Source organism: Malassezia pachydermatis (genome assembly GCF_001278385.1).
Source record: "Malassezia pachydermatis strain CBS 1879 chromosome Unknown scaffold6, whole genome shotgun sequence".
Lineage (NCBI taxonomy): Eukaryota > Fungi > Basidiomycota > Malasseziomycetes > Malasseziales > Malasseziaceae > Malassezia > Malassezia pachydermatis.
The window spans coordinates 355,996-377,825 of NW_017253143.1; the positions used below are offsets into that span (position 1 = coordinate 355,996).

The 21,830-nt window shown below is 52.9% G+C and overlaps 12 protein-coding genes across 12 annotated transcripts; 5 read left to right on the top strand and 7 right to left on the bottom strand.

The window, feature by feature from the left end:
• Positions 1 to 23: 23 nt before the first annotated feature.
• On the bottom strand, positions 24 to 1,139 carry Malapachy_0153 (isocitrate dehydrogenase; the record flags this gene model as incomplete). The annotated part of the gene is made up of 1 exon (XM_018134686.1): positions 24 to 1,139. The coding sequence occupies one exon, from the start codon at positions 1,137 to 1,139 to the stop codon at positions 24 to 26; it is 1,116 nt and encodes a 371-aa protein (XP_017991084.1).
• Positions 1,140 to 1,308: 169 nt separating this feature from the next.
• Positions 1,309 to 3,738, top strand: Malapachy_0139 (elongation factor 1 alpha-like protein; the record flags this gene model as incomplete). Its single annotated transcript, XM_018134672.1, has 2 exons — positions 1,309 to 2,164; positions 2,240 to 3,738. The coding sequence occupies 2 exons, from the start codon at positions 1,309 to 1,311 to the stop codon at positions 3,736 to 3,738; spliced, it is 2,355 nt and encodes a 784-aa protein (XP_017991069.1).
• Positions 3,739 to 3,741: 3 nt separating this feature from the next.
• Positions 3,742 to 4,981, bottom strand: Malapachy_0183 (myb domain protein 4r1; the record flags this gene model as incomplete). The annotated part of the gene is made up of 2 exons (XM_018134715.1): positions 3,742 to 3,745; positions 3,888 to 4,981. 2 exons carry the CDS (start codon positions 4,979 to 4,981, stop codon positions 3,742 to 3,744), a joined length of 1,098 nt encoding a protein of 365 aa, XP_017991046.1.
• Positions 4,982 to 5,421: 440 nt separating this feature from the next.
• Positions 5,422 to 6,150, top strand: Malapachy_0174 (transport protein particle complex subunit; the record flags this gene model as incomplete). The annotated part of the gene is made up of 7 exons (XM_018134706.1): positions 5,422 to 5,456; positions 5,485 to 5,546; positions 5,575 to 5,660; positions 5,688 to 5,779; positions 5,824 to 5,868; positions 5,898 to 6,080; positions 6,108 to 6,150. 7 exons carry the CDS (start codon positions 5,422 to 5,424, stop codon positions 6,148 to 6,150), a joined length of 546 nt encoding a protein of 181 aa, XP_017991124.1.
• A 2-nt stretch (positions 6,151 to 6,152) lies between these two features.
• Positions 6,153 to 7,847, bottom strand: Malapachy_0180 (endoplasmic reticulum protein; the record flags this gene model as incomplete). The annotated part of the gene is made up of 3 exons (XM_018134712.1): positions 6,153 to 7,147; positions 7,178 to 7,483; positions 7,514 to 7,847. 3 exons carry the CDS (start codon positions 7,845 to 7,847, stop codon positions 6,153 to 6,155), a joined length of 1,635 nt encoding a protein of 544 aa, XP_017991043.1.
• Positions 7,848 to 7,945: 98 nt separating this feature from the next.
• Malapachy_0161 (1-acylglycerol-3-phosphate o-acyltransferase) lies at positions 7,946 to 8,989 on the bottom strand (the record flags this gene model as incomplete). The annotated part of the gene is made up of 1 exon (XM_018134694.1): positions 7,946 to 8,989. The coding sequence occupies one exon, from the start codon at positions 8,987 to 8,989 to the stop codon at positions 7,946 to 7,948; it is 1,044 nt and encodes a 347-aa protein (XP_017991055.1).
• Positions 8,990 to 9,068: 79 nt separating this feature from the next.
• Malapachy_0162 (hypothetical protein) lies at positions 9,069 to 11,867 on the bottom strand (the record flags this gene model as incomplete). The annotated part of the gene is made up of 1 exon (XM_018134695.1): positions 9,069 to 11,867. The coding sequence occupies one exon, from the start codon at positions 11,865 to 11,867 to the stop codon at positions 9,069 to 9,071; it is 2,799 nt and encodes a 932-aa protein (XP_017991052.1).
• A 138-nt stretch (positions 11,868 to 12,005) lies between these two features.
• Malapachy_0160 (ankyrin repeat-containing protein) lies at positions 12,006 to 13,401 on the bottom strand (the record flags this gene model as incomplete). Its single annotated transcript, XM_018134693.1, has 8 exons — positions 12,006 to 12,065; positions 12,091 to 12,239; positions 12,270 to 12,458; positions 12,485 to 12,970; positions 12,998 to 13,199; positions 13,230 to 13,293; positions 13,322 to 13,338; positions 13,369 to 13,401. The coding sequence occupies 8 exons, from the start codon at positions 13,399 to 13,401 to the stop codon at positions 12,006 to 12,008; spliced, it is 1,200 nt and encodes a 399-aa protein (XP_017991054.1).
• Positions 13,402 to 13,531: 130 nt separating this feature from the next.
• Malapachy_0175 (hypothetical protein) lies at positions 13,532 to 14,031 on the top strand (the record flags this gene model as incomplete). Its single annotated transcript, XM_018134707.1, has 3 exons — positions 13,532 to 13,614; positions 13,643 to 13,989; positions 14,021 to 14,031. The coding sequence occupies 3 exons, from the start codon at positions 13,532 to 13,534 to the stop codon at positions 14,029 to 14,031; spliced, it is 441 nt and encodes a 146-aa protein (XP_017991033.1).
• A 30-nt stretch (positions 14,032 to 14,061) lies between these two features.
• On the bottom strand, positions 14,062 to 15,511 carry Malapachy_0154 (transcriptional activator; the record flags this gene model as incomplete). Its single annotated transcript, XM_018134687.1, has 4 exons — positions 14,062 to 14,838; positions 14,864 to 15,218; positions 15,245 to 15,455; positions 15,493 to 15,511. 4 exons carry the CDS (start codon positions 15,509 to 15,511, stop codon positions 14,062 to 14,064), a joined length of 1,362 nt encoding a protein of 453 aa, XP_017991083.1.
• Positions 15,512 to 15,685: 174 nt separating this feature from the next.
• Malapachy_0137 (heat shock protein hsp104) lies at positions 15,686 to 18,409 on the top strand (the record flags this gene model as incomplete). The annotated part of the gene is made up of 1 exon (XM_018134670.1): positions 15,686 to 18,409. The coding sequence occupies one exon, from the start codon at positions 15,686 to 15,688 to the stop codon at positions 18,407 to 18,409; it is 2,724 nt and encodes a 907-aa protein (XP_017991067.1).
• Positions 18,410 to 20,138: 1,729 nt separating this feature from the next.
• Malapachy_0172 (rnp domain containing protein) lies at positions 20,139 to 21,096 on the top strand (the record flags this gene model as incomplete). The annotated part of the gene is made up of 5 exons (XM_018134704.1): positions 20,139 to 20,213; positions 20,249 to 20,322; positions 20,356 to 20,775; positions 20,878 to 20,993; positions 21,032 to 21,096. 5 exons carry the CDS (start codon positions 20,139 to 20,141, stop codon positions 21,094 to 21,096), a joined length of 750 nt encoding a protein of 249 aa, XP_017991037.1.
• Positions 21,097 to 21,830: the final 734 nt, after the last annotated feature.

The window sequence follows — 21,830 nt, forward strand, 5'->3', positions numbered from 1 at the left end:
CTACGTAGGATCGATCGATGGACTTAGGCCAACGCACCAAGAATCGCCGCCTCTACATCCGACGTGGTCGCCTGGCCGCCTGGCAGGTCAGGCGTGAGAGCCTTGCCCTCCGCCAGCACTGCATCCACCGCGCGGTAAATGGTCAGCGCTGGCTCCGTGTAGCCCATGTACTCGAGCATGAGCGCCGCCGAGCGTACCGAGGCAATCGGGTTGGCCATGTTCTTGCCACAAATGTCCGGCGCCGAGCCGTGCACAGGTTCACCCATAATGAACGAGTCGCCCGCGTTGACACTTGCCACGAGGCCGAGCGAGCCAACCAGCGCCGCCGCACCATCGCTGATAATGTCACCGTACAGGTTCGGGGCGACCACGACATCAAACACGTGCGGCTCACGGAACATGCGGTACACCATACTGTCGACCAGTTGTTCGTCCATCGCAATGCCATCGTAACGGCCCGGACCACCGTTTTCCTTCTTGTCCTGCTCATACACACCACGCACCGATGTGCGGAAAAGGCCATCCGTCACAGACAACACGTTCGACTTGTGGCAGATCGTGACCTTGGTCGGCGTCGTGTTACCGGCCTTCTCCCGCATAGCCTTCCGCGCCAAAGCCACTTCAAACGCCTTCTTGCCGATCCGCGTCGAGGCCACTTCGGAAATCTGGCGGATAGCCCGAGCGACTTGGCCGTTGGGCGTCTCCTCCAGCGTCTCAGACTTGATGTACAGGCACTCTGTGTTCTCACGAATGGTCACCATATCAATCGGCTGCGCGCCCGGCTTGTGCGGCGGACCACTCACAGGGCGGATATTCGCATAGAGACCCAGTTCCTTGCGCAGACGCACAATGGGGCTCGAGTAGCCTTCCACTTTGTGGGATGGACTGCTCACCGAGCCGAACATCGCAGCATCGCAGTCGTTCTTCAGCGTATCGATCGTAGCCTGCGGCAACGCATCGCCTGTCTTCTGGAACAGCTCAAAACCTGCCTGCAGCGGCACAAACTCCATCTTCGGCGCTCCCGGCGTAGCTTCCAGGACACGCTGGGCGACTGGAAGCACCTCCTTGCCGATACCATCGGCAGGGATCATACCAATACGGAGAGCACGTTGCATGAGGGACGAAGTAGGACGAAGCATGATCTACGAGTCACAAGTGTGAAAGCGGTCAGAAACCTTCGCGCCGAGACGTGAGGGGCCCCTGGGGGGTCGCGGCCGCCGCTCACGCGTTGCTGACTCAGCCGTGGAAGGCCCTAGCACCCAACCAGGTCTGACGGCGACCTGGCTGCCTGTCTGCCAGCCACCCGCCATGTCGCGTCATCGTGCGGTGCGCAACCTGAATTTGGAGGAAGAGCTTGCCGATGAGTATGGCGATGAATACGACTTTCTCGACGAGCTCTCTCCGGAGGACCAAGATGCCATGGAACAAGCGCTGCTCACCGTCTTTGATACCCTTGGCGAGCCGGACGAATGCGGGTTTTCCGAGCGTCAAATGAAGGAGGCGTTGTGGGAGACCTACTTTGACGCGGAAGCCGCCGTTGATTTCCTTATGCAAGAACGTGAACGTGAAGAAGTGCAGGCGAAAAAGCGTGCAGGTACGTATGCATACGCCAAGCGCATGGCCATGGTGGGCATGGCAGCCAAACTGACCGAGCTAGAAGGCACGCATGTCAGCGGGACTAGCAAAGCACCACGCACACCTTTACGACCTCGGCCTAGCACCCGACCTACACCCATAGCCACGTCGTCGGCCTCACGCCCTGCTTCGCCGAGTACGGATACACGAACGTTGCCAGCCCCGGGCAAGAAACTCTCGAAACTGCAGCAGAAAATGCTCGCATCCAAAGAAAAAAACGCCGCAGGCCCAGCGTCGAGTCTCCTACGTCGGGCCGCCTCACCAGCAGCCACGTCTCGCGCGTCGTCACCGGCTCCTGCGCCCCCACCTGTGCCAGTGGACAAAGCGCCCTCTGGCATCACTTTAGCGACGCTGTTCCCCCGCTCGCCAGCGCCCAAACCCATGTCTCGATTCGGGCAGGTGGTCGATGGTGTGGCTTCTACATCGATGCCTGGGCCTGCATGGACTGCTGCTGCCACACCTGATCCGACGGGGCGGCCTGTGACGGACGACGAGGTGGATCAGTTGCGTGCTGCGTTTAGTGCACTGAGTCCCGATGATATAGTGCTGCAAGCTCGCCAGGGCACGCGCTTGGCCGGCGCATAGTGACAAGCTAACCCAGCAGAGAAAGAAAAAAACAAGCAACTTCAGCAGGAAAAGGCGGTGGCCAAAGCCGCCTCCACCGCGGCTGTGACGCGTGACATGGAGAAAGTCAAGTTGCATGACACCGCCCCTGCCAAGCCAGTGTCGCTACCTACTCCCAAAGTGGCCTATACACGCGAACAAATCCTGGCCGAATTGGACCAGCGAGCTGCCTCCCAGCACCGCGAAATTGGTCTGGTCGTTGTAGGCCATGTGGACGCAGGCAAATCCACCTTAATGGGGCATATGCTAGTGGAGTTTGGCCAAGTGACCGATCGTGCGCTGCAGCAAAATACACGCAACAGTGCGAAGCAGGGAAAGAGCAGCTTTTTGTACGCCTGGAATCTGGACTCGTCCGAAGAAGAGCGGGCACGCGGCGTCACGATTGATGTTGCGCAAGATACGTTCCGCACAAATACCTGCATCTTCCATCTCCTCGATGCACCGGGTCACCAAGACTTTGTGCCGAATATGATCAGTGGCGCGGCGCAGGCCGATGCAGGTGTACTTGTCATTGACGCTATCCTTGGTGCGTTTGAAGCAGGGTTTGGGCCACGTGGGCAAACGCGTGAACATGCTACGCTTCTGCGAAGTCTGGGCGTGCAGCAGTTAATTGTGGTGGTCAATAAACTGGACGCCGTGGACTTTGACCAGGCACGCTACGACGAGCTGCATGCCCAACTTCTTCCGTTCCTCACGCAATGTGGGTTCGACGTCGATACATCCGTGCAATTCGTGCCATGTGCTGCGATGCTGGGTGAGAATTTGCGCAAGCGATCGCCCCATGGTGCCCTCGCACAGTGGTACCACGGCCCTACCCTCGAACAGGCCCTTGATCAGCTGCGTCAGCCACCGCGCATGCACGATGCACCGCTGCGTATGCCCGTGGCCAACGTATTTAAAGGCGGCTCTGTGATCAGCTCAGGCCTCGGTGTGAGTGGCCGAATTGTCAGTGGCTTCACCCAGGTCGGCGACGTACTCCGTGCGCTGCCAGGGGACGACTATGGCATTGTGAAAGCCATCGAAGTGGAGGGCGATACGCACCCATGGGCCGCGGCAGGCTCGAATGTGACGCTGTACCTGACCAATATGGAATCGAATCAAGTCCATGTCGGCAGTGTTCTCTGCCCACCCAATGCGTTGGTCCCGATGCGGCAGGAAGTTGTTGTGCAACTGCTGGTGTTTCAGCCGACCTACCCCTTGGTCCGTGGCACAGCGCTGGAGGTGTACCACCACAGTGCGGATATCCCTGGCCAGCTAGTGGATTTGATTTCCGTGCTTGACAAAGGTACAGGTGAGGTCTTGCGTCACAACCCACGTGTCCTGCAACACAATGTCACTGCTATGGTGCGCTTGTCGCTGGGTCATGGCGGTCGTTCGTACCCTATGGAAGACTTTAAGACCAACAAGGAGATGGCACGTCTCCTTTTCCGTATGAACGGCGAAACGGTCGCGGCGGGTATCATTGTAGAAGCTACGTAGTCGCTATCTTTGGTTTCGCTCGAGAGGCTGTGCGTTTTGGTGGAGGAGCATCGACTTCGCCTCGCTGACGACGCTCCTCCTCCTCTTCACGCCGCTTAAGGAGGAGCCATCGTTCGCGCACCATTTTATCAGAACGGCCGCCAACATACTCTGCGACCTGGACCCACGTCTTGCATGTATGTACACACGCACGCAGCCGATCGTCCTCTTCTTTCGACCAGGCACGTCGAACGGCTTGCGTGACGCCCTCTGGCATGTTGGCGAGTCGGCCGACCCATCGCTCTCGGCACTGCTGTCCTGTACGGCCTTGCACGCAAATCTCTACACGCTTCCAATCGCATCCAAACTGGGCGACAGCTGCTCGCAATGCAGCGTCTTCCTCGGGGCTCCAACGACCCATTACCACCGCTGAGCTCTTCAGTTTGTTGTGGCGTCGATGGCACAATGTAGCGCACGCAAGTGGGTATCCAAGACGCGCAGCCACTGCCTTCCAATCCGGCCCGAGTTCACGCACAGCTTTTAGCAGCGCATCATCACGCTCCTTCGTCCATTCAATGCTGGGCTTGGCACTGCGTTGGTATACTTCTAACGCCAAATAGCCTGTACGACCAGGTTGCAATGTCGCAGCGATATCTTCCCATAGTGGCGATGCAGATCTCTGTACTAGCGTGATAATGTCCCTTTTCTCAGTCGCACTGGGTTTGGCTTGGTTCAACAAAGGATTCTCAAAAAAGCGCCATCGTGTTTCGCAATCGGTCGGTGTATGGAATGGCACGCTCATGGCAATCTGCGTCCAGTCCAGGGTGGAATGGTCATTGTGAAGCATAGCCTGCCGTGTGCGCTCGTTATTCATGGCCATATGAAGACATTCAGTGTCGCGAGCACTCCACGGTGGAGAGGAAAGAAGGTGGCAAACCTGTCGTCGATGCATCGCATGAGTATGGAGAAGCGGCATGGCCTGCAAGTCCGCCTCTCGTAGTAGTGGCATGGGATAGTACGTCTTGGATTCCATAGGTCCTACTACAAGAACGCGGTTCTGTGCCTCTTGACGATCATGCACATCCAGCTGACGCAGCGCCTCTTCAATCGAACGTCGTTCGGCCTCTAATGCAGCTAAAGCCTCACGTTGAGCGGACTCTTGTTCCAGAGCAATTTGGTCTAATGCATCTAGATGTGAATAAGCCGACTCTAGGACGGCAAGCTCCGCTTCTTCGGACGTCCACGACGTGGTCCCAGGCGTCATGCCTGCCGGGAGAAAGAGAGGCCGCCAGGCAAAAGTCAGATCCACATACCCTCCCTCCACCTTTCGCACTGCCTTCTCTCCCACGCACAATGTCGTATTATTTCTGCATTGTAGGGACGCGTGATAATCTGCTGTACGAGGCAGATTTATCGTCCCTGCCTAGCTCATCAAGTGCACCGTTGCCCTCTGGTGACGCATTCACGTCCTCGGGGGGCAGTCACCCAATAGCCCAAGGCGACCGCTCTTCTCGCACCAGCAGTCGCTTTGGGTTCTCCAGTGCACTAGGCCAGTGGACGCAGGCCTTCCCCTTACGCTCCAATGCATCAAATACGTCCTCATCAAATATGGAGGCGAACAGAGAAGACTCCCGTATGACTGCATCCGCTTTCCAGGCGAACGAGAGACATCTTCTGCAGATGATTGCTCACGGCTCTCTCGACATGCTGGAAGATCGTCAATATATCGATAATGCCATGTACGTATACACGCCAACTAACTATAAGGTATTTTAAAGCTATTGACCAGGTCAATGATTGGATCGTGTCTCTCTTCCTAGTGCCTGGAGGTATGTGGTACAGTCTCACTAACCACAGACGTGAAATTGATCCTCTTGCACCAGCATAAACATGAGGAAGGGATCCGCCTCTTCTTCACAGAGGCATGGGAATTGTGGCTCAAGGTGCGTTGGCACACTCGCTTACCTCAGATCATTATGAATCCATTCCAGGAGATTGACAAGCCCATTCAGTCCAGCTCTTTCGACACGCGGATACGCGCCAGCGCGAGGAAGCATCTATAGTTCGTGTATTGTTTAGTCAGAGCCCAAGTGGTCCGTTCGTTAGCCCTCGCAGTCAGCCGACGCCAACCATGTCGTCCTCGTATATGGTGTAGGTAGATGGTCTCGTCTTACTCACAGTATCTTTAAATCGAATGCGACAAAGGCCGATGTCGACGATATCGTGAATGATGTCACGACGCAAGGGGGTACTGTGCGGCAGCGCTACGATGCTGAGTTTCTTCGTGGCTTTGCCGCTGCTATGCCCTCAGCGTATGCACAGCGATTGCTAGCCGCGACCAAAGATGGTCAACATCCAACAATGTACGTACTTCTATGGCTGATATACAGTGAATATATGGAGGCTGATCAGTCTGTGTCGACAAGCACATAGTGCTACAGCTCCTCATGGTCGATACGTGCCTCATCGATCAATTCCTCCATGGACTTGCGTGGGAAACACACTGCAGGTGTAGTCACGCGCATCGAGTAGATGCACTTCTCCGCCTCAAACACATGCAACAAGGCATTCTCAGCACCACACTCTAGCGATACCCGCGTGCTACGTGGCGGGCCGTTCCAACACGTCTGGCCGTGTGCATAGAGCATACTAAGGTAGTGTCGCTCGTCGTCGGCACTGAACTTGTTGTCCACATCAAAGTGGTCAAAACGTCCCAGGTTGAACTTGAAACCGTCATTGTTTGAAACCTGCCAGGCCGTACCACCAAAGCACATTTCATAGGTATAGCTTCCCATATCCTTCGATACACATTGGTCCTGCAACGCCTTGAATTCGCCATCGCGGCCATATTTGGCATCATCGTCCGTTGCGTCCTTCTTATGCGTCTTGACGTCTCTCTCTGTATCCTGAATCTTTTGAGTACACGCATCTAGAGCTGCCTGCGCTTCCGAGACGCTCTTTCCCGAAGCCGTGTGCACGCCGAGGTGGACAGGATGTAAAATGTCCAGGTGGACCAACATGCGCACCATCCACGTCACAATCTTTTGGTACATGGGGATAATCCCCTCCGGCAGGTACGAAGGAAGGTGTGTCAGTGGGTCTGGGCGCGTATCAATAGTGCCCTTCTCCGGTGCACCATCCATCATCTCGAAGACGTTCTCGTCAGCCATGCTTTCCAGTTGGGAGATAGGTGGCGCCCACTCCATTAGTTCGGCTAGTCTCTCATCTAGGGAGGCTTTAAGACCTTGGTGGTTCTCACCGAGCCACTCCGAATAGGATTGCAATGCGCCAGTAACAGCAGGAGGTGCATCGTCTGTATCGAGGCTTTCCACGACCTTGGCCAAGACTCGCATCTCTCCCACCGCATTTTCAAGAGCGCGCGCAAGCGAGCGAATAGCTCCATTACGGGACTCCAATTTCTCATAGAGGGCTGTGCGTAAGTATGGCATTGTATACGTACGACTCTTTCGCTTTTGCTCCTCCATGTAGTTCTTCTCTTGCTCGGCCAGAGCCAGTGCTTCGCGAAGCGTCTTTTCTTCAGCCGTGAGCTCAATCAAAAGCGACTCTAAGCGAACAAGTTCAGCAGATGCCTGTGCGCGATAGTGGCGGTATTCGTTAATGTACTTTGCGCGCACTTTGGCACCTGCATCATGCACCTTCTGCTCCTGCATACGAGCATGCTGGAACTCTTTATTAACCTTGGCACAAATATTGGGGCAAGTTATTTTGCCATCCGTTTCGTCGGAGCCATCGCAGCACTCTGGCTCTGCAAGTTAGTCGGGTCAAAACCACGTACCACACACGCCATCGTTCACACGCGAACTGCGAATGTAGCTGCCGATAAACCCTTTATTTTGGCAGTAAAACTGTCCATTCGGGCATGCTGATGTACCAGGCTCATCAGATCCGTCGGGGCAGTCGCAGTAGTCGTCGTTGACCTGTGCAAAGGGAATAACCTTGTCGGAACCTAGGCACTTCCACATCGGCACACCATCACGGTCAAACGGTATGTACTTATAGGCCTCTTTGGGTGCGACGCCACGGATGTCCACAGTGCTGTCTGCAGCTGAAACAGTGACAACGGCATGAAGACCTAGCACAAAGATAGGTAGGAGCCACCCCCCGTACATCGTGGGTTCTAGCAAAGAGGTCAAGAGGAACAGACGCTATACGTTGAGGGCCACGGTCCAGGCGCCTCCACGCTTATTTCCACACTACATGACACATTCTACAGGGCGGGGGCCGCGGTCTGCTGCTGATCCGCTGAAACCAGGCCAAAGTCCTCGGGCTTGGTGCCCTGCGACTGCTTTTGGTCCTTTGCAATTTTATCGAGCTTGCGGATATGCCTCTTCGGCTGGCCCGTACCAATGAGACGCGCAGCAAGACCAGACAAGCCGTACAAACGGTACGGCTGCGGCTTGTTAGTCGGGTGCAAGGCACTGTTCACGTCATTGCGGTCCAGCTCTTCATCGAAACGAACAAGCTCTTTGATCATCGTATCATGCACTTTGTTCATAAGGGTACCGATATCTGCCTCTGTCATGCCCTTCGTCTCGATGGGCGGCAACGCAGACATGCGGATATGGCCTGGATCGAAGCGGGTGCGGCCGTCAAAGAGACGGTAATAGTTTTCACAGACCACTGGCACAATGGGAAGCTGGGCTTGGACTGCCAGATGGAAAGCACCCTTCTTGAATGGCAGCAGACCAGGTGTAGCCAAGTAAGAGCGCGTACCTTCAGGGAACATGATCATCGAAAGCTGGTGCTTACGCATATGGTCGCCAATCTGTGCCATGGTCTTAATCGCCGACGCGCGATTCTTGCGGTCAATGAAGGCTGTGCCGCTGAGCCACATGAACTGACCCAAGAGAGGAACGAGCTTGAGCTCCTTCTTTGCCATGATAATCGAGGCAGGGGGCGCAATGCGGCTCACGCATAAAATATCAAGGAAGCTCTGGTGGTTCATAAGCAGCAAAGCAGGACGTGTATTCAGATGCTCCGAGCCCTCCAGCGTCACCTTGTAGCCCAGAAGCGTACCTGCAATGGTCAAGAATGAGCGAGCCACCAAAAAGTTGGTATGGAAACGCTTGCCAGGGAACAGACTCAGCACCAACGCATATACCACACCCAGCGAGCTGCATACACCCAGACTCAAAAAGTAGAGGATCGAGTTAAGACGATACCGAGCCTTCTGCGAGCGGGCTGACGCCAGCGTGAGAAGAAGAAACGATGTCGAGCCGACCGAAACAATGCTCCTCAGAATCCGGCCCATAGCAACGAGGTGGATACACGGAAAAAAGCGAGGCCCAAACGATCCGCGCGCGATGCATTCAATGTAGGTGTGTATACTACTATGGCGCGTCTGTCGATGCCGTGGCCGCACTGGTATGTCGAAGCTGCCGCATGAGCGAGGCGAGGGCACGTCCCGCCAAGGGACCCCACTCGCCGGTAGATACCTGGTCACAACAGTGCTCAAACTGCGGGCTGCTTGACACAGCCTGCCAATGTTGGAAGATGTAGTTTCGGATGGATTGCTGAAGTTGTTCGAACAGCGCAGTGCACAGCAGATAATTGGTCGCGTTCTCAGGTGTAAGGTGCGCTACAACATGAGTCATAGCGAGGTCACACAGCGAGGGTACATGGTACCGATGTGCTAGGCGGTACATCGATAGGGCAGAAGCCGGTGGGACAGGGAGCATAGGGGGGTGCATGTGTGGATCACCCACAGCATGGCCCTTGTCCGGCGAACGCTGAGATGCTTCGGCAGGAGGTTCAGCGCGTTGGACGTAGCCTTCTGAGAGAAGAGGGTCGGCCGCATGTGTAACGGGAAGGAAAGAATTATCGTCCCATTCCTGCCACTCTTCCACAGGGCGCCACTTCCAGTCAGGACGAGCTGAGGGCGAAGCGGGGTCCAAAATCCAATGGTCATCCAGCGTCACCGCCTGAATATCTTCGTCATGCATGAATTCCACATGGCCCGTATATAGGTAGTGCAAAAACCAGTACATGGTCACGAAGTCGGCACCAGGAATACGCAACATACGATACGGCCGACGCCATGGATCACGCGATCGGCCTGACGCACCATGGAGTGGCGTTTCATGCAGCACGCCTTCAGTGAAGTGAGAGTCAATCATCGTCGCGAAAAACTCGCTACGCTCCCGCAGGACCGGCGTATGAGCCCAAAGCACTCGGTCGCGGACATAGATCAGAGGGCGTGTACTCTGCACTTGTAGGGGCAACGCTGTGCCTGTGGGCCATGGCTGCACAAACGTTTTTAAGCCAGCCGTTACCGCCAGTTCGTCGGTAGGCGCTTGCTCAAACCCCTTTTCCCGCACAGAAATCATAATATCGCCTGTGCTCGCATCATCGACCAGCGATCCTAGGGCTGTGAGCAAGCCGCGAGGCACGGCCACAGATTCCGACGTATAAAATGGAAGACGCATCCCTGCATCTGTATGACTACCACGCACATCGCGTTCCGGCAAGACAGATGGCCCCGTAGCTATCTGTACAACAAAGTCCAGTGCATGGGTATCAGAGATGGGCGATGTGGATAGGAGCGTAGCAAGGTTCGGGAAATTGTCATACGTCAGTGTATCCTCGTCCTGCTGAAACGTGAACGAGAAAAACTCGCGCCACAAAAAGTCAGAATGCTTTTCACGAAGCGGATGCTCGCCACGCACAGCAGGTCGGATACCTAGCATGATGCTCGTAGGCAGCTCGCCTTTGAATGGCAGACCAGTCAGGCCCAGGTAAGAAAGGTGCAATGCTAGCGCGTGTTTCTTCAGAGCGCGACCCCCGCGTCGCTGGAGGGAGGGCGAGAGAGTAGGATCCCGGACGCTTTTCCGGGTGAATTCCACACGCCACTGCTCATGTCCAAAGAGCGGCTGCAGGTTCCACACATCACTCTTGCCGCCACCCGAGTCTGCTTTGGAGCCATGGTCAATCTCTTCCTGCAAATGTACCACGTCATCCAGCATCCATGAAAAGGAAAGAATACTATTCTCCTCAAACTTGCGCGAGTACTGCACTTCATTTGACTCACTAGACACCAAATCCGACATGGTACCTGCTGGGAAGATCACCGAGCCCGGCTGCACATGCACATTACGAAGCTTGGCGACTTCTACGCGCCGCTCTACGCCAGGCGACATAGTAACGCGACTCGTAGATGGATGCAGGTTTGAGACGCTAGGGCCACTAGCCATAATACGCTCGGCCACCATAGGATGAACCCGCCCTCGTGTCTCGCCTTCCGGGCCTGCTCCGTGGCGGTGCATGGAGCCTGTCGAGCGCAAGTATGAGGGCGCAGGCTCATCAGTAAAATAGCCGTACAAACTCGGAAGAAGCACGCCAGGACCTGTGCCTGTTTGGGTGCTCAAGGCAGCAAGCAGTGTGCTATTGGCACTCCGCCGACGCGCCCGGTTAGTGGATCGACGACGTGTATCACGTTGCGGCATGTCCGGCACTTGATCAGCAGTGTCCTGTGCCTCCTCTTGCTCTCCCGGCTGCGCTGTGTCCGGCGTGGTCACCGCCGGATTCTCTGTAGCAGGGCCCTGTGGCACGGGCTCGACTGGAGTAGCTTCGGTTGGTGGCGTTGGTGAGCGATTCTCCACCTCAGCTGGGGCGCTATCCGGTGTAGTAGATGTTGGTGCCTCGGTGGGTGTTTGGTGTCTGTGAATATCCCACGTCAGAGAGGCAGAACGGGGGATGGCACCTGTCGGCGTAGCAGTCCCGCGAAAGGTGGAGAAGTCAGGCTGAGGGAGCGATCGGCGAGGTTGAGAGAGCGATGGAAGTGGGACAGCCGTAGAAAGAGGAGGTAGGGGCCGTGGAGAAGGTTGAGCGGTTTGATCTTGTGTCTCTTCTGTAGAAGGGGTAAGAGTGTCTTGAGCCTCCTCTTCAGGGGCCTGTTCTGCTGGTGCGGGTGCAGATTCTTGTGTTGAATGTGACGCCTGCATGCTATCCAGAAATCGACGTCGTCTCTCCGCTGCCAAGGCGCGTAGATCACGTATATTGCTAGGTAATGCCAACTGGTCATCAGGGATATCAACATCCGAGTCTGCCTCTTGAGACGTTTCGTGAGCAGAGGTAGCAGATTCAGAGTGGCCTGAGACGTCCCTAGGGAGTGCTGACCCTGTGCTCGACATGCGTGGCAAACGGCGCTGCGGTGGCGCTCTGGGCCCGCGAACACCGGAGGAATGCATGGTAAAGTGAAGTATGCACACCGCCTGGGCTCGCGTCGTGTTGGTCTATTTTTGATTACATAAGAGCCGCACCGTGGGTGCCTATTCGTACATTTCGTCGTGTTCCAAACTCAAGCGGATGTTGACGGCATCGCTAATAATCTAGTGTTAGCGCGTACAGACATACCCGATCCACGTCCAATGGTGGCAGACAACATAGCATGCTCATAGTTTCAGATCGATCCAGGTCTTCTAAGGCATCTTTGCAGTAGGTAAGAATGGCGAGGCAGACAAACAAATGTAAGTCCAGCAAATCAGGTACCGCAAAATAGGTATCTGCGGTTAGCTCACCCTCGGTATACGCACCCCATAAACGCATCAAGTCATCCATTTGCATTTCGCGCGCAAGTAAATGTTGTAGCCAGCTTGTGGCCACAGAGAGAAGATCTACCTCTTCGGCTTCGAAATATTCATGTAGCTCAGGCAACGTCGTACGAAACAACGTCATAAACGACGCAACACGCTTGGACAGAGGATGCGTTTGGTTGTACTCCTCTGTGTGTTAGCTCTTGTGTACATACCGATCATTGCCATAAGTTTTTCAAAGGCAAAATACATGCCTGCTTCCGCCCTAACACACTGTGCAAAAGGTGCACACAGATAGACCAATGACGGATGAAACTCGTCCAATTCAAGGTTGTTAGAACCGCTGGCATTCTGCAGCCAAGGATACTCAGGGTGGTTCTTGATTTGCATGGAAGAATAGGTAGAATCATACAAAGAGCGCTTCTGTGAAGATGAGGGAGTATTGGTCGCGATCAGGTGTCGATTTAGATAGGCGCAAAGTACATTTTCGACACTCTGCGATAATTTTCGCTGCTCAGAAATGAGCTCCGAATCATCAATATTGGAATTGGAACGCATAGTTGATAGCCCATATTGTGTGGAAGGAAGAATACGTGGGAAACAAGGGTGTTCAGTCTCTTTGATTTTCGATAAGGTGGGGAGAGATTCACTCGAATCACCAAGGCTCTGTGCAGAAGAGACAGCGCGAAAATTTCGGAGCACTTATATGAGTAAATTCGTATACATACTAGAGGCACCATCCCGGTGCTGTGAAATTTGATGCGTCTCCATGCGTTGTCGGAAGTAGCGCAGGACTTCGGTACGAATTTGCTTTTCGACACCGGGAATTCTCTTACTGACAGATTCATACTCCAAAAATTTACTCCGCACGGCTGTCATTTCCTGGCTCTTATCGGAGGAGAGAACACCTAGCAAATAAAGCCACACTTCCTGTCTTATTAGCCATCCTCATGTACATACACCTCGGACCTGGGGATGGATGCCATGTCGAGCGTAATTCCGGAGCTTCGCAAGGTCGAGATGTCTAAAGTCAGTGATCCAATGATACAAACTGTTCTTCATTTAAGATCTGAATCATGTCAGTCGCGTAGCAGCGTACCTCTAAGAACTCTTCCAGCGTCACCACACTCATCGTCCCACCGGATCCGCCAGTCAGGAGGGTCTGTAGCACTGGCCACCTGCTCTGGGCGGGGTGGTGTCACGTGCATTCAATCGTGCCTACGTTGGATCGCAGTGCATGATTGCTCTCCCACCTCCCACAGATGGCTACGGCGCAATCCACGACTGTTTGGGATCAGGAATTCGATGCTGAGCATCTGAAGCACAATGTAACTAAGGCCTATGAGTATGTACTCCCATCTCCTAACCACTAGGTTTCGCTCTATGACATTGTCCATTGCCGGATCTGTCGCCGGCGTGCTAGGCTTGCAGAACTTGGCAGGCTTTGCCTTCTTTGCAGCCTCAGTGGTATTTGTGAACTTGGTATTCATTTTTGTTTGTGCACAAGGTAAACCAGAGCTGTACTTCTCTCTCTATCCGTCGCCTGTGCTCACCACAGCCTTGGAAAAACTCATCCCCAGCAAGGCAGCCCAGCTCCGGAAACCTGCAGCGCCTCATACTAAGATCTTCCGGTTAGGTGTTTGGATTATTTGGCAAGGTCTTCAAGAAAATCTGCTTAGTTTCATTCTTTGGTGGACATTTTGGCATGGTATCGTACATGGTACGTGGTGTCTGAATTACTAACAATGTAGTCTACGATTAAACAAAACATATGTTAGGGTATATGTGCGTACTATGACGGGGTATCCTGTTCAATTTCTTCATCCCTGTATTCTTCAAGTAGAGGTGGAATGAAAAATCCTACTTGATTGTCGTCATCCTCCAACGTTGTAAGATGGGCTGCCTCACTGGTCATAAGTTGCGGTGCTAAAGTTGAAGTTGTGCGTCGGAGATCAACCGTTTGCAAGACGGGGGGCAACGACTCTTGAGGCAGTGGGCCGTTAGCGAACAGATTTACTGTAGCAGCCTCGTCGTCATGACGCTGGCGATCGATCTGATCCAGGTCATCAAGATCGAATTCAGTTTCTCTCTCTTCATATTCCACATTTCGCTCCAATTCCTCAAAGCCAGGAGCATAAGCACTCCAGTTCTCGGTAGTCTGCGTAGTCCACAGATAGATATCACCAGACGATGATACAGATGCCAGTTGAGGACGTGAAGGGTGCCATAATGCCAGGGACAGAGGCTCACGGGGCCCTTCAAGAATTTTCACCAAGACACCCGCATCGCGATCCCAGATATAGACATTATGCGCTGTGTCTTGAGAAGCGCCTCCCATAACATATTCAGAGTCGCTGCTGAACGAAACGCCATTCCATGGTGTACGACCAACAATATCTTGAAATTTGTGCTTGGACGCAAATGTGGGCGGCGTCCTTGGCTTTTCTTGATACATGGTAAACGTTCGAATTGTTCTGTCATTCATTGCAAGTCCAAGATTTTGGGATCTCCGATCTACTGTCATTTGACGAATCATCGACGATCCAGCGGTGAAGGCTTCTCCAAAAAGCTGCGTAAGAAGCAATGGTACGTACCTCGCCGGCATCTGACGAAAATGAAGCTACACCTCCTTTCGTTGTACCGATGAAAATCCAGTCCCCAGATGGATCAAAGCATGCGGAAGAAATAGGATCCGTCCCTTGAAGAGGGATTCGCTGTGGCTCGCACGTAGAGCCTTGAAGCGTGGTAGGAAAATGAATGAGATACGCCTCGCGACTTTCAAGCACCACGACAAGAGATCGGCTAGAAACCGGAGAAAATTGAACCAGGGATACGGGGGCTGTAAATCGCAAGGTCCGAACGCATTGGGCAGGGCCATTCGCCAAATCCCAAATGTGCACGCACCAGTCCAGGGAGGCCGAGGCCAGATAACGGCTTAGAGGGGACCAGCTGACGTAAGTAGACGTGGTACCTACCTTACTGATGTGACACACTTGGCATGGCCGCCAAACCAGCGAAGAATGGAACGCGTTTCAATGTCCCAAATAACTACCAGTCCATCTGTGCGACCTACTGCAAGGTAGCACCCAGCGAATAAACCTCGACCAGCATTAAATGCTAGCGTATGTGCAGTTGCATTTTCTAACGTTCCTTCAATTCGTTCTGGTGTATCCCGCGCAAAAGGATCTGTGGTGGTAAGCGCCCATGCGTAAGCGAAACGTACTAAGCAGCTGCGCGTTCATGCCGTATAGATGTGCACCAAGGCGCGTTACCAGCCCAGAGAATTCCAGGTCACGTGATTATCGGATCAGTCTCGTGCTCGCCCGAAAAATCTAGAACGGGGTGGCGCACGGACAGGTACGTGGCTCCTGAAAGTATATTAATGGTCTCTCACACTTACCCCAACCTCTAACCTGATGTCTGGATTAGAATTTACAGATAGGGCCCAGAATTCGCTTGGTGCCGCCTTCCAGTTGGCCAAGGACTATGCGCACGCGCAGCTTGCACCTGCTCATATTGCCCTTGCGCTGCTTAATGACGATACGAGCAACTCTCAAGGAGTTCAAAGTACCAACAAAGATTCACAGTCACTTTTCAAGAGTATTTGTGAAAAGATCGGTGTGAATATCTCGGATCTCGATACCAAACTTCGAGCAGCTCTCCGCAAGATTCCTCAGCAGAGCCCAGCGCCTGATGATGTGAGCTTGACGGGAGCCGCCAGCAAGATCCTGAAGAATGCTCAGCAATACAAGACGACTCAACGTGATTCGTACATTGCGCAAGATCATATCCTTCTTGCATTGCTGGATGACAGTACTATTAGCGCCATGCTAAAAGAGTGCGGCATGGCCAACCCCGACCTAATGAAGAACGCTCTTAACCAAGCGCGTGGTGGTCGCCATATTGACTCCAGGACAGCGGAAGCTGGCTATGACGCGCTTGGAAAGTACTGTACAGATCTGACGGCCTTTGCTGCCGAAGGAAAATTGGATCCCGTTATTGGACGTGACAATGAAATTCGTCGAGTGGTCCGTGTGCTCTCTCGTCGCACTAAAAACAATGCCGTGCTGATCGGAAGCCCTGGTGTCGGTAAGACTGCCGTGGTTGAAGGTTTGGCACAGCGCATTGTGGACCGTGATGTGCCGCCCAACCTGATTGGCAAGATCTATTCGCTGGACATGGGTGCTCTCATGGCCGGTGCGAAGTACAAGGGTGAATACGAAGAACGTGTCAAGGCCGTCCTGAGCGACATTGAAAAGACGACAAACGATGGCACGCCATGTATTCTTTTCATTGATGAAATGCATCTTATGATGGCCGGTAAGGGTGGCGACTCTGGCATGGATGCGGCCAACCTTCTCAAGCCAATGCTGGCTCGTGGTAAGCTGCGCTGCATTGGTGCTACTACGTTGAACGAATACCGTCAAAGCATCGAAAAGGATGCTGCCTTGGAGCGTCGTTTCCAACAAGTGCTGGTCGAGGAGCCGACAGTGGAAGACACTATTGCCATTCTCCGTGGCATTCGCGAGAAGTACGAATTGCACCACGGTGTGCGTATTTTGGACAGCTCGCTTGTGTCGGCCGCTCAGCTGGCGAAGCGCTACCTGACAGCGCGCAAGCTGCCTGACTCGGCGATTGACCTTGTCGACGAGAGCTGTGCGGATGTTACTGTTTCTCGTGAAACCGTGCCTGAGGCGATCGACACACTGGAGCGCCGAAAGGTGCGTCTGCAAATCGCCATGACTGCCCTGGAGCGTGAGAAGGACCCGCAGAGCAAAGAGCATCTCGAGGAAACACGCCGTGAGTTGGCTCACCTTGAGGATGAACTCGCACCGCTGAAGGCCGAATTCGAGGCGCAGCGTGCGAAAGGTGACGAGCTGAACAATGTTCGCCGCAAGATTGAGGAGCTGCGTGCGAAGGCTAACGATGCTGAGCGTCGCTACGACCTGCAAACGGCCAGTGACTTGATGTACTATGCTATCCCTGACTTGGAGAAGCGCGCGGAAGAGCTGCAGGAGCAGGCCCGTCGCGACGAAGCGGAGGGCAAGACTAACACGGCTAACACCGTCACACCTGAGAATATTGCGGCGATTGTCAGCCGCTGGACGGGCATCCCCGTCTCTAAGATGATGGAGAGCGAGCGTATTAAGCTGCTCAAGCTGGAGAAGATCTTGCAGCGTGAGGTGGTTGGCCAGGATGACGCTGTCAAGGCAGTGGCACAAGCCATTCGTCTTTCGCGCAGTGGCTTGTCAAACCAGAACCGCCCGATCGCAAGTTTCTTGTTCTGCGGTCCATCTGGTACGGGTAAGACGTTGATGAGCAAGACATTGGCATCGTACATGTTCGACGACCCTGACGCGATGGTCCGCATTGATGCCAGTGAGTACTCGGAAAAGCACAGCATCTCTCGTCTGATTGGTGCGCCTCCGGGCTACGTCGGCCATGACGAAGGTGGTGTGCTGACTGAGGCTGTGCGTCGCCGACCATTCTCGATTGTCTTGATCGATGAGATTGAGAAGGCTGCGCGCGAGTTTGTGCAGCTCTTCCTGCAAGTGCTCGATGAGGGACGTCTGCAGGATAGCCAGGGTCGCCAGGTCTCGTTCCGCAACACGATCATTATCATGACGAGCAACCTTGGCTCCAGCTACATTAATGAGTCGAATGATGAGGACCTCTTGCCGGAGGTGCGTCAGCTAGTCCAGAGTGCGATCTCAGCGCACTTCCCTCCAGAGTTCATCAATCGTATTGACAGCATTGTTACATTCCGCAAGCTGTCACGCAGCGATGTTCGTCGCATTGTTGACATCCGCCTCAAGGAGCTGCAGAAGCGTCTCATCGACAATGGCCGTCAATCTCGCCTTGTAGTAGACGAAGTGGCGAAGGATTGGCTCAGCAGTGTCGGCTACTCGCCTACGATGGGTGCTCGACCCCTTGGACGTGCTGTGCAAGAACAGCTTTTGCACCCTCTTAGCATGCTGCTTCTGCGTGGCCAGATTCACAATGATGATCCGGAGATCCGTGTGACGTTCGACAAGTACCGTAATGCCTTGGTGGTGCAAGCGAACCACGAAGCTGCGGCTACGGTAGACGAGGACGATGTCGACATGGATGAGGATGACCTTGAAGAGCCCCTGGATTAATTCTTGATGGCCTTTCTTACGTAGTCTATACGATCATGGATAAGTAATGACAACGAATGAAAACAAGCATTTCAAAAATAGACTCAAGCACATTTACATTTCAATAGAACCTACTTATTCAACGTACAATGATTGGCAATTGGGTATGACATGATACAGGCATCATTCATTAGCATGAGAGTTGGAATACGCTTGCGACGTAGGCCGATAATCTGAAATAAGGGCATGAGGGGACGTAATTTGAGGCATCCGGGATAACCCGGTCATGTTGTAGCTCTGCATAGAAGTCTCAGTGGGCGGAACGGTGGGCAATTCATTGTCCATACCTTGGCCGGTCATGCCCGTCTGAGATCCAACAGGGCCCACCGTGGAAATGGGAGAGATGAGTGGGTGAGACGAGCCTTGATCGGAGTATCCAACCACGGCTCCGCCGCTCATGCTGATATCGACAGAAGGGAATGTGGCGGGTAGGGATCGATTTACATGTTCTGAAGAGCTCTTCGATTCATTGTCAAGTGCATTTGAAAGGGCATGCTGTTGCATAAGCTGGGACTTCAGAAACAGGACTTCGGAACGCAGCGCTTCCACTGTGTTCTGTAGTGACTCATTGTCGGACTGGAGGTATTCGACCTTGGCCTGCAATGAGGCAAGCCATGCTTTTTTGCGCTGCCTACATTTGTACGCTGCTTGTCGATTTCGTTCCAGAAAGCTCTTGCGTTTCGAATCGGTTTCAGATTCATGCACCGTAGATCCTTCAGTAGATACTTTTCTTGGTTTCTCTTGTTTATTACTTGATGATGGTGACGGTATATCGGTGGGCTGCCTTACTTCACTTTGTATAGGACGGTTGGATGTGGGTGGCGTGGTCTGCGAGCTGGATAGAGTAACAGATTCTCCATGACCTGCTTCTTCATCATAACTTCGCTTACGATGCGTGGTATCGGAAGAGGGTTCGGGTCGACGGTCATCGCTATCTGGACTGTCGCCACGACTGCGGCTTAACATGTAAAGCCCAGATGCAGCTCCCATCTCCCCCACTTCTTGCGAATCCGCTTTTTGACCCATCCGCTCTTTGCTAGACGCCGCATGATTGGATCCATCCGACTTTTCTTGACTGTCAGACGAAGAAGCAGGCTGGGTGTCGGGACGAATGACAGATGACTCCATCGTGGAACACACTGGTTGAGATGATGTGCACTCGCGGGTACCAACAGACTCCGCTGTAGCGATTGCTGGAAACGCATCATCCATTGATTCATTGGGAACCGAAGCCTCCATGACCTAGCGAACCAACAGTCGTAATAAATATTGCGACAATAGCGTTCGCTGATGTCAATCAGTTCGCTTCTCTCGCTTTAAGGGTACCAAAAGGATAAAATGACCTTTGCGAGAGGTAAAGGGTATTTTGGAACCAAGGAAGAAACCAACCTATCCTGTGGGACTTAGGTACCACAGATTGAGGGCCGCCCGCAGCGATCTTACCTGGTGAGTGTACAGAGAGTATTGCCGTCCCAACGTCAACAGGCCACAGTACGCTAAAGTCGTTAAGATCAAGTTTAGTGACGTCATTTTGTGGCCTCCACTTATTCAAGAGTAGGTACACGTGTAATTGACATGCCCTAATAGGTTACAAAAAGAATCGAGCACATCTAAGAGCGAGCGAATCTGTAAATGAACGTCATAATGGTACCCGGGCAGAATACATGCATTCCTTGTTCCTACGATGACAATGACAGCTTCTGAAGAAGTTGACAGGCGTATGAGTACATCCCAAGCGGGTAAGAGGAAGCTCGTGGGGAGAAAGGTGTGTGTTCTATCGTTAATGCTGATACACTTCAGGTACATGTCAATAATCTCCCGGTGAATGCTCGTATCTCCGATCTTTTTGAGATTTTGGAACGTTACGGCGATATGTAAGTATCGACCTGTATCACGACTAATTTCAGCATTTCCTTTGATATTCGTGTCATCAAACGGGCCGATGTTGTCAGCATCAATTCTCAAGTGACTTTTAAGAAGCCGATCAGCGCCCATCTGGCTGTTCAGCAGTTGCATGGAAGTGATTTACATGGTCAGCCTTTGGAAGTGTCGCTGTATGTGCCTAAACACATTAAATCAATGCAGAGTGCTGATAACAGCATTCCAGAAGGCACAGAGTCCAATCACACGAACGATTTGTCTGCGATGCGTTCGTCGGACAATGCAAGCGCGCCTTCGACCCAGGCTTCAGCTACCGAGGAAGCAATTTCACCAACTAAGACCTCGGTTACAGCTCAGGAACACTCGGTGAGCGGTGCTGCCCAGCCATCCCCTCGCTCTGAAAAAGCCAAAACTTCTATTAAGGGCATTCCAAGCAATACGCTTTTGTACGTCTCGCATTTATCCTACTCCGTCAACAATGATACTTTGATGGAGTTTTTTGCTCCATATGGAGTAAAGAGCGCCAAGGTCATACGGCATAGGCACAGACCTTCGCTCTCGCGTGGTTTTGCCTTCGCTGATTTTTCATCGCATGAAAACCAGCAAAAAGCAATGCTCGAAAAAAATGGAGTTGAACTCCATGGCCGCAGCATTAGCATCACAGGTATGTTTCTGTCGTACGATCGGCTAATTCACGTGCAGTGGCCTTGCAGTCTCCCACGAAGGAAGAGAACACGCATGTCTCTAACGCAGGTGCCCACGAATAATTCCGCCAAGTATATACCGAGCTATATGCTGAAAAAATATTTGTGCATAAAGGACATATAGCGCTTAACTTGGCCCTGTTCTCGTCCGAAGATAGCTAACTGCAGCACCTTGGATCATAGACCCTTTGTGGAGAAAAACAATTTCGCTTCTCCACGTTTTTATCAAGATCAGAAATCCCCAACCAAGACTTAGATCAGCTCCACACAATCAACATGGATAAGGGAGAAAGCTTGGTGCAAATACTCGGTTGTCTGTGTAACTAAATTTTAGTTTCCATAGGAGAAATATTTGCTTTCCTCTACTTGGAAGTTCTGTATACCGAATAGGTAATGTACGACGCTAAATGTGAAAGGAATTGCATAGATAGTCTGCTTTTGGGAAGACTCGCCTTCCTATAAGGTTTTGCTTCAAACAAGCATAGGTCCAAAGCCCCATGTATCATGGCTGAGCTTGTCGCGGAAAGAGTGCTATGGTGCGAGCAGTAAATAAGGAAGTCCACCATATATAGTGAAGAGTATTTACGTGCATATAAGGATAGTCTTTCTGAGCTTCTTTAGATCCATTCCTTATGCTATGCGTAAAATTGTTTCTCTGTGAGCGCGATATAGCCTGGTATACTCCCACGAAAAGGGAAAATTGTCGTGCTTTTCAACTGGGGGAGACTCCAATTAATTGTTTGGGCCCCGCACCTACCAGCCCATTTTTTTCACGTGCACAAAACCGGCAAAGTTGG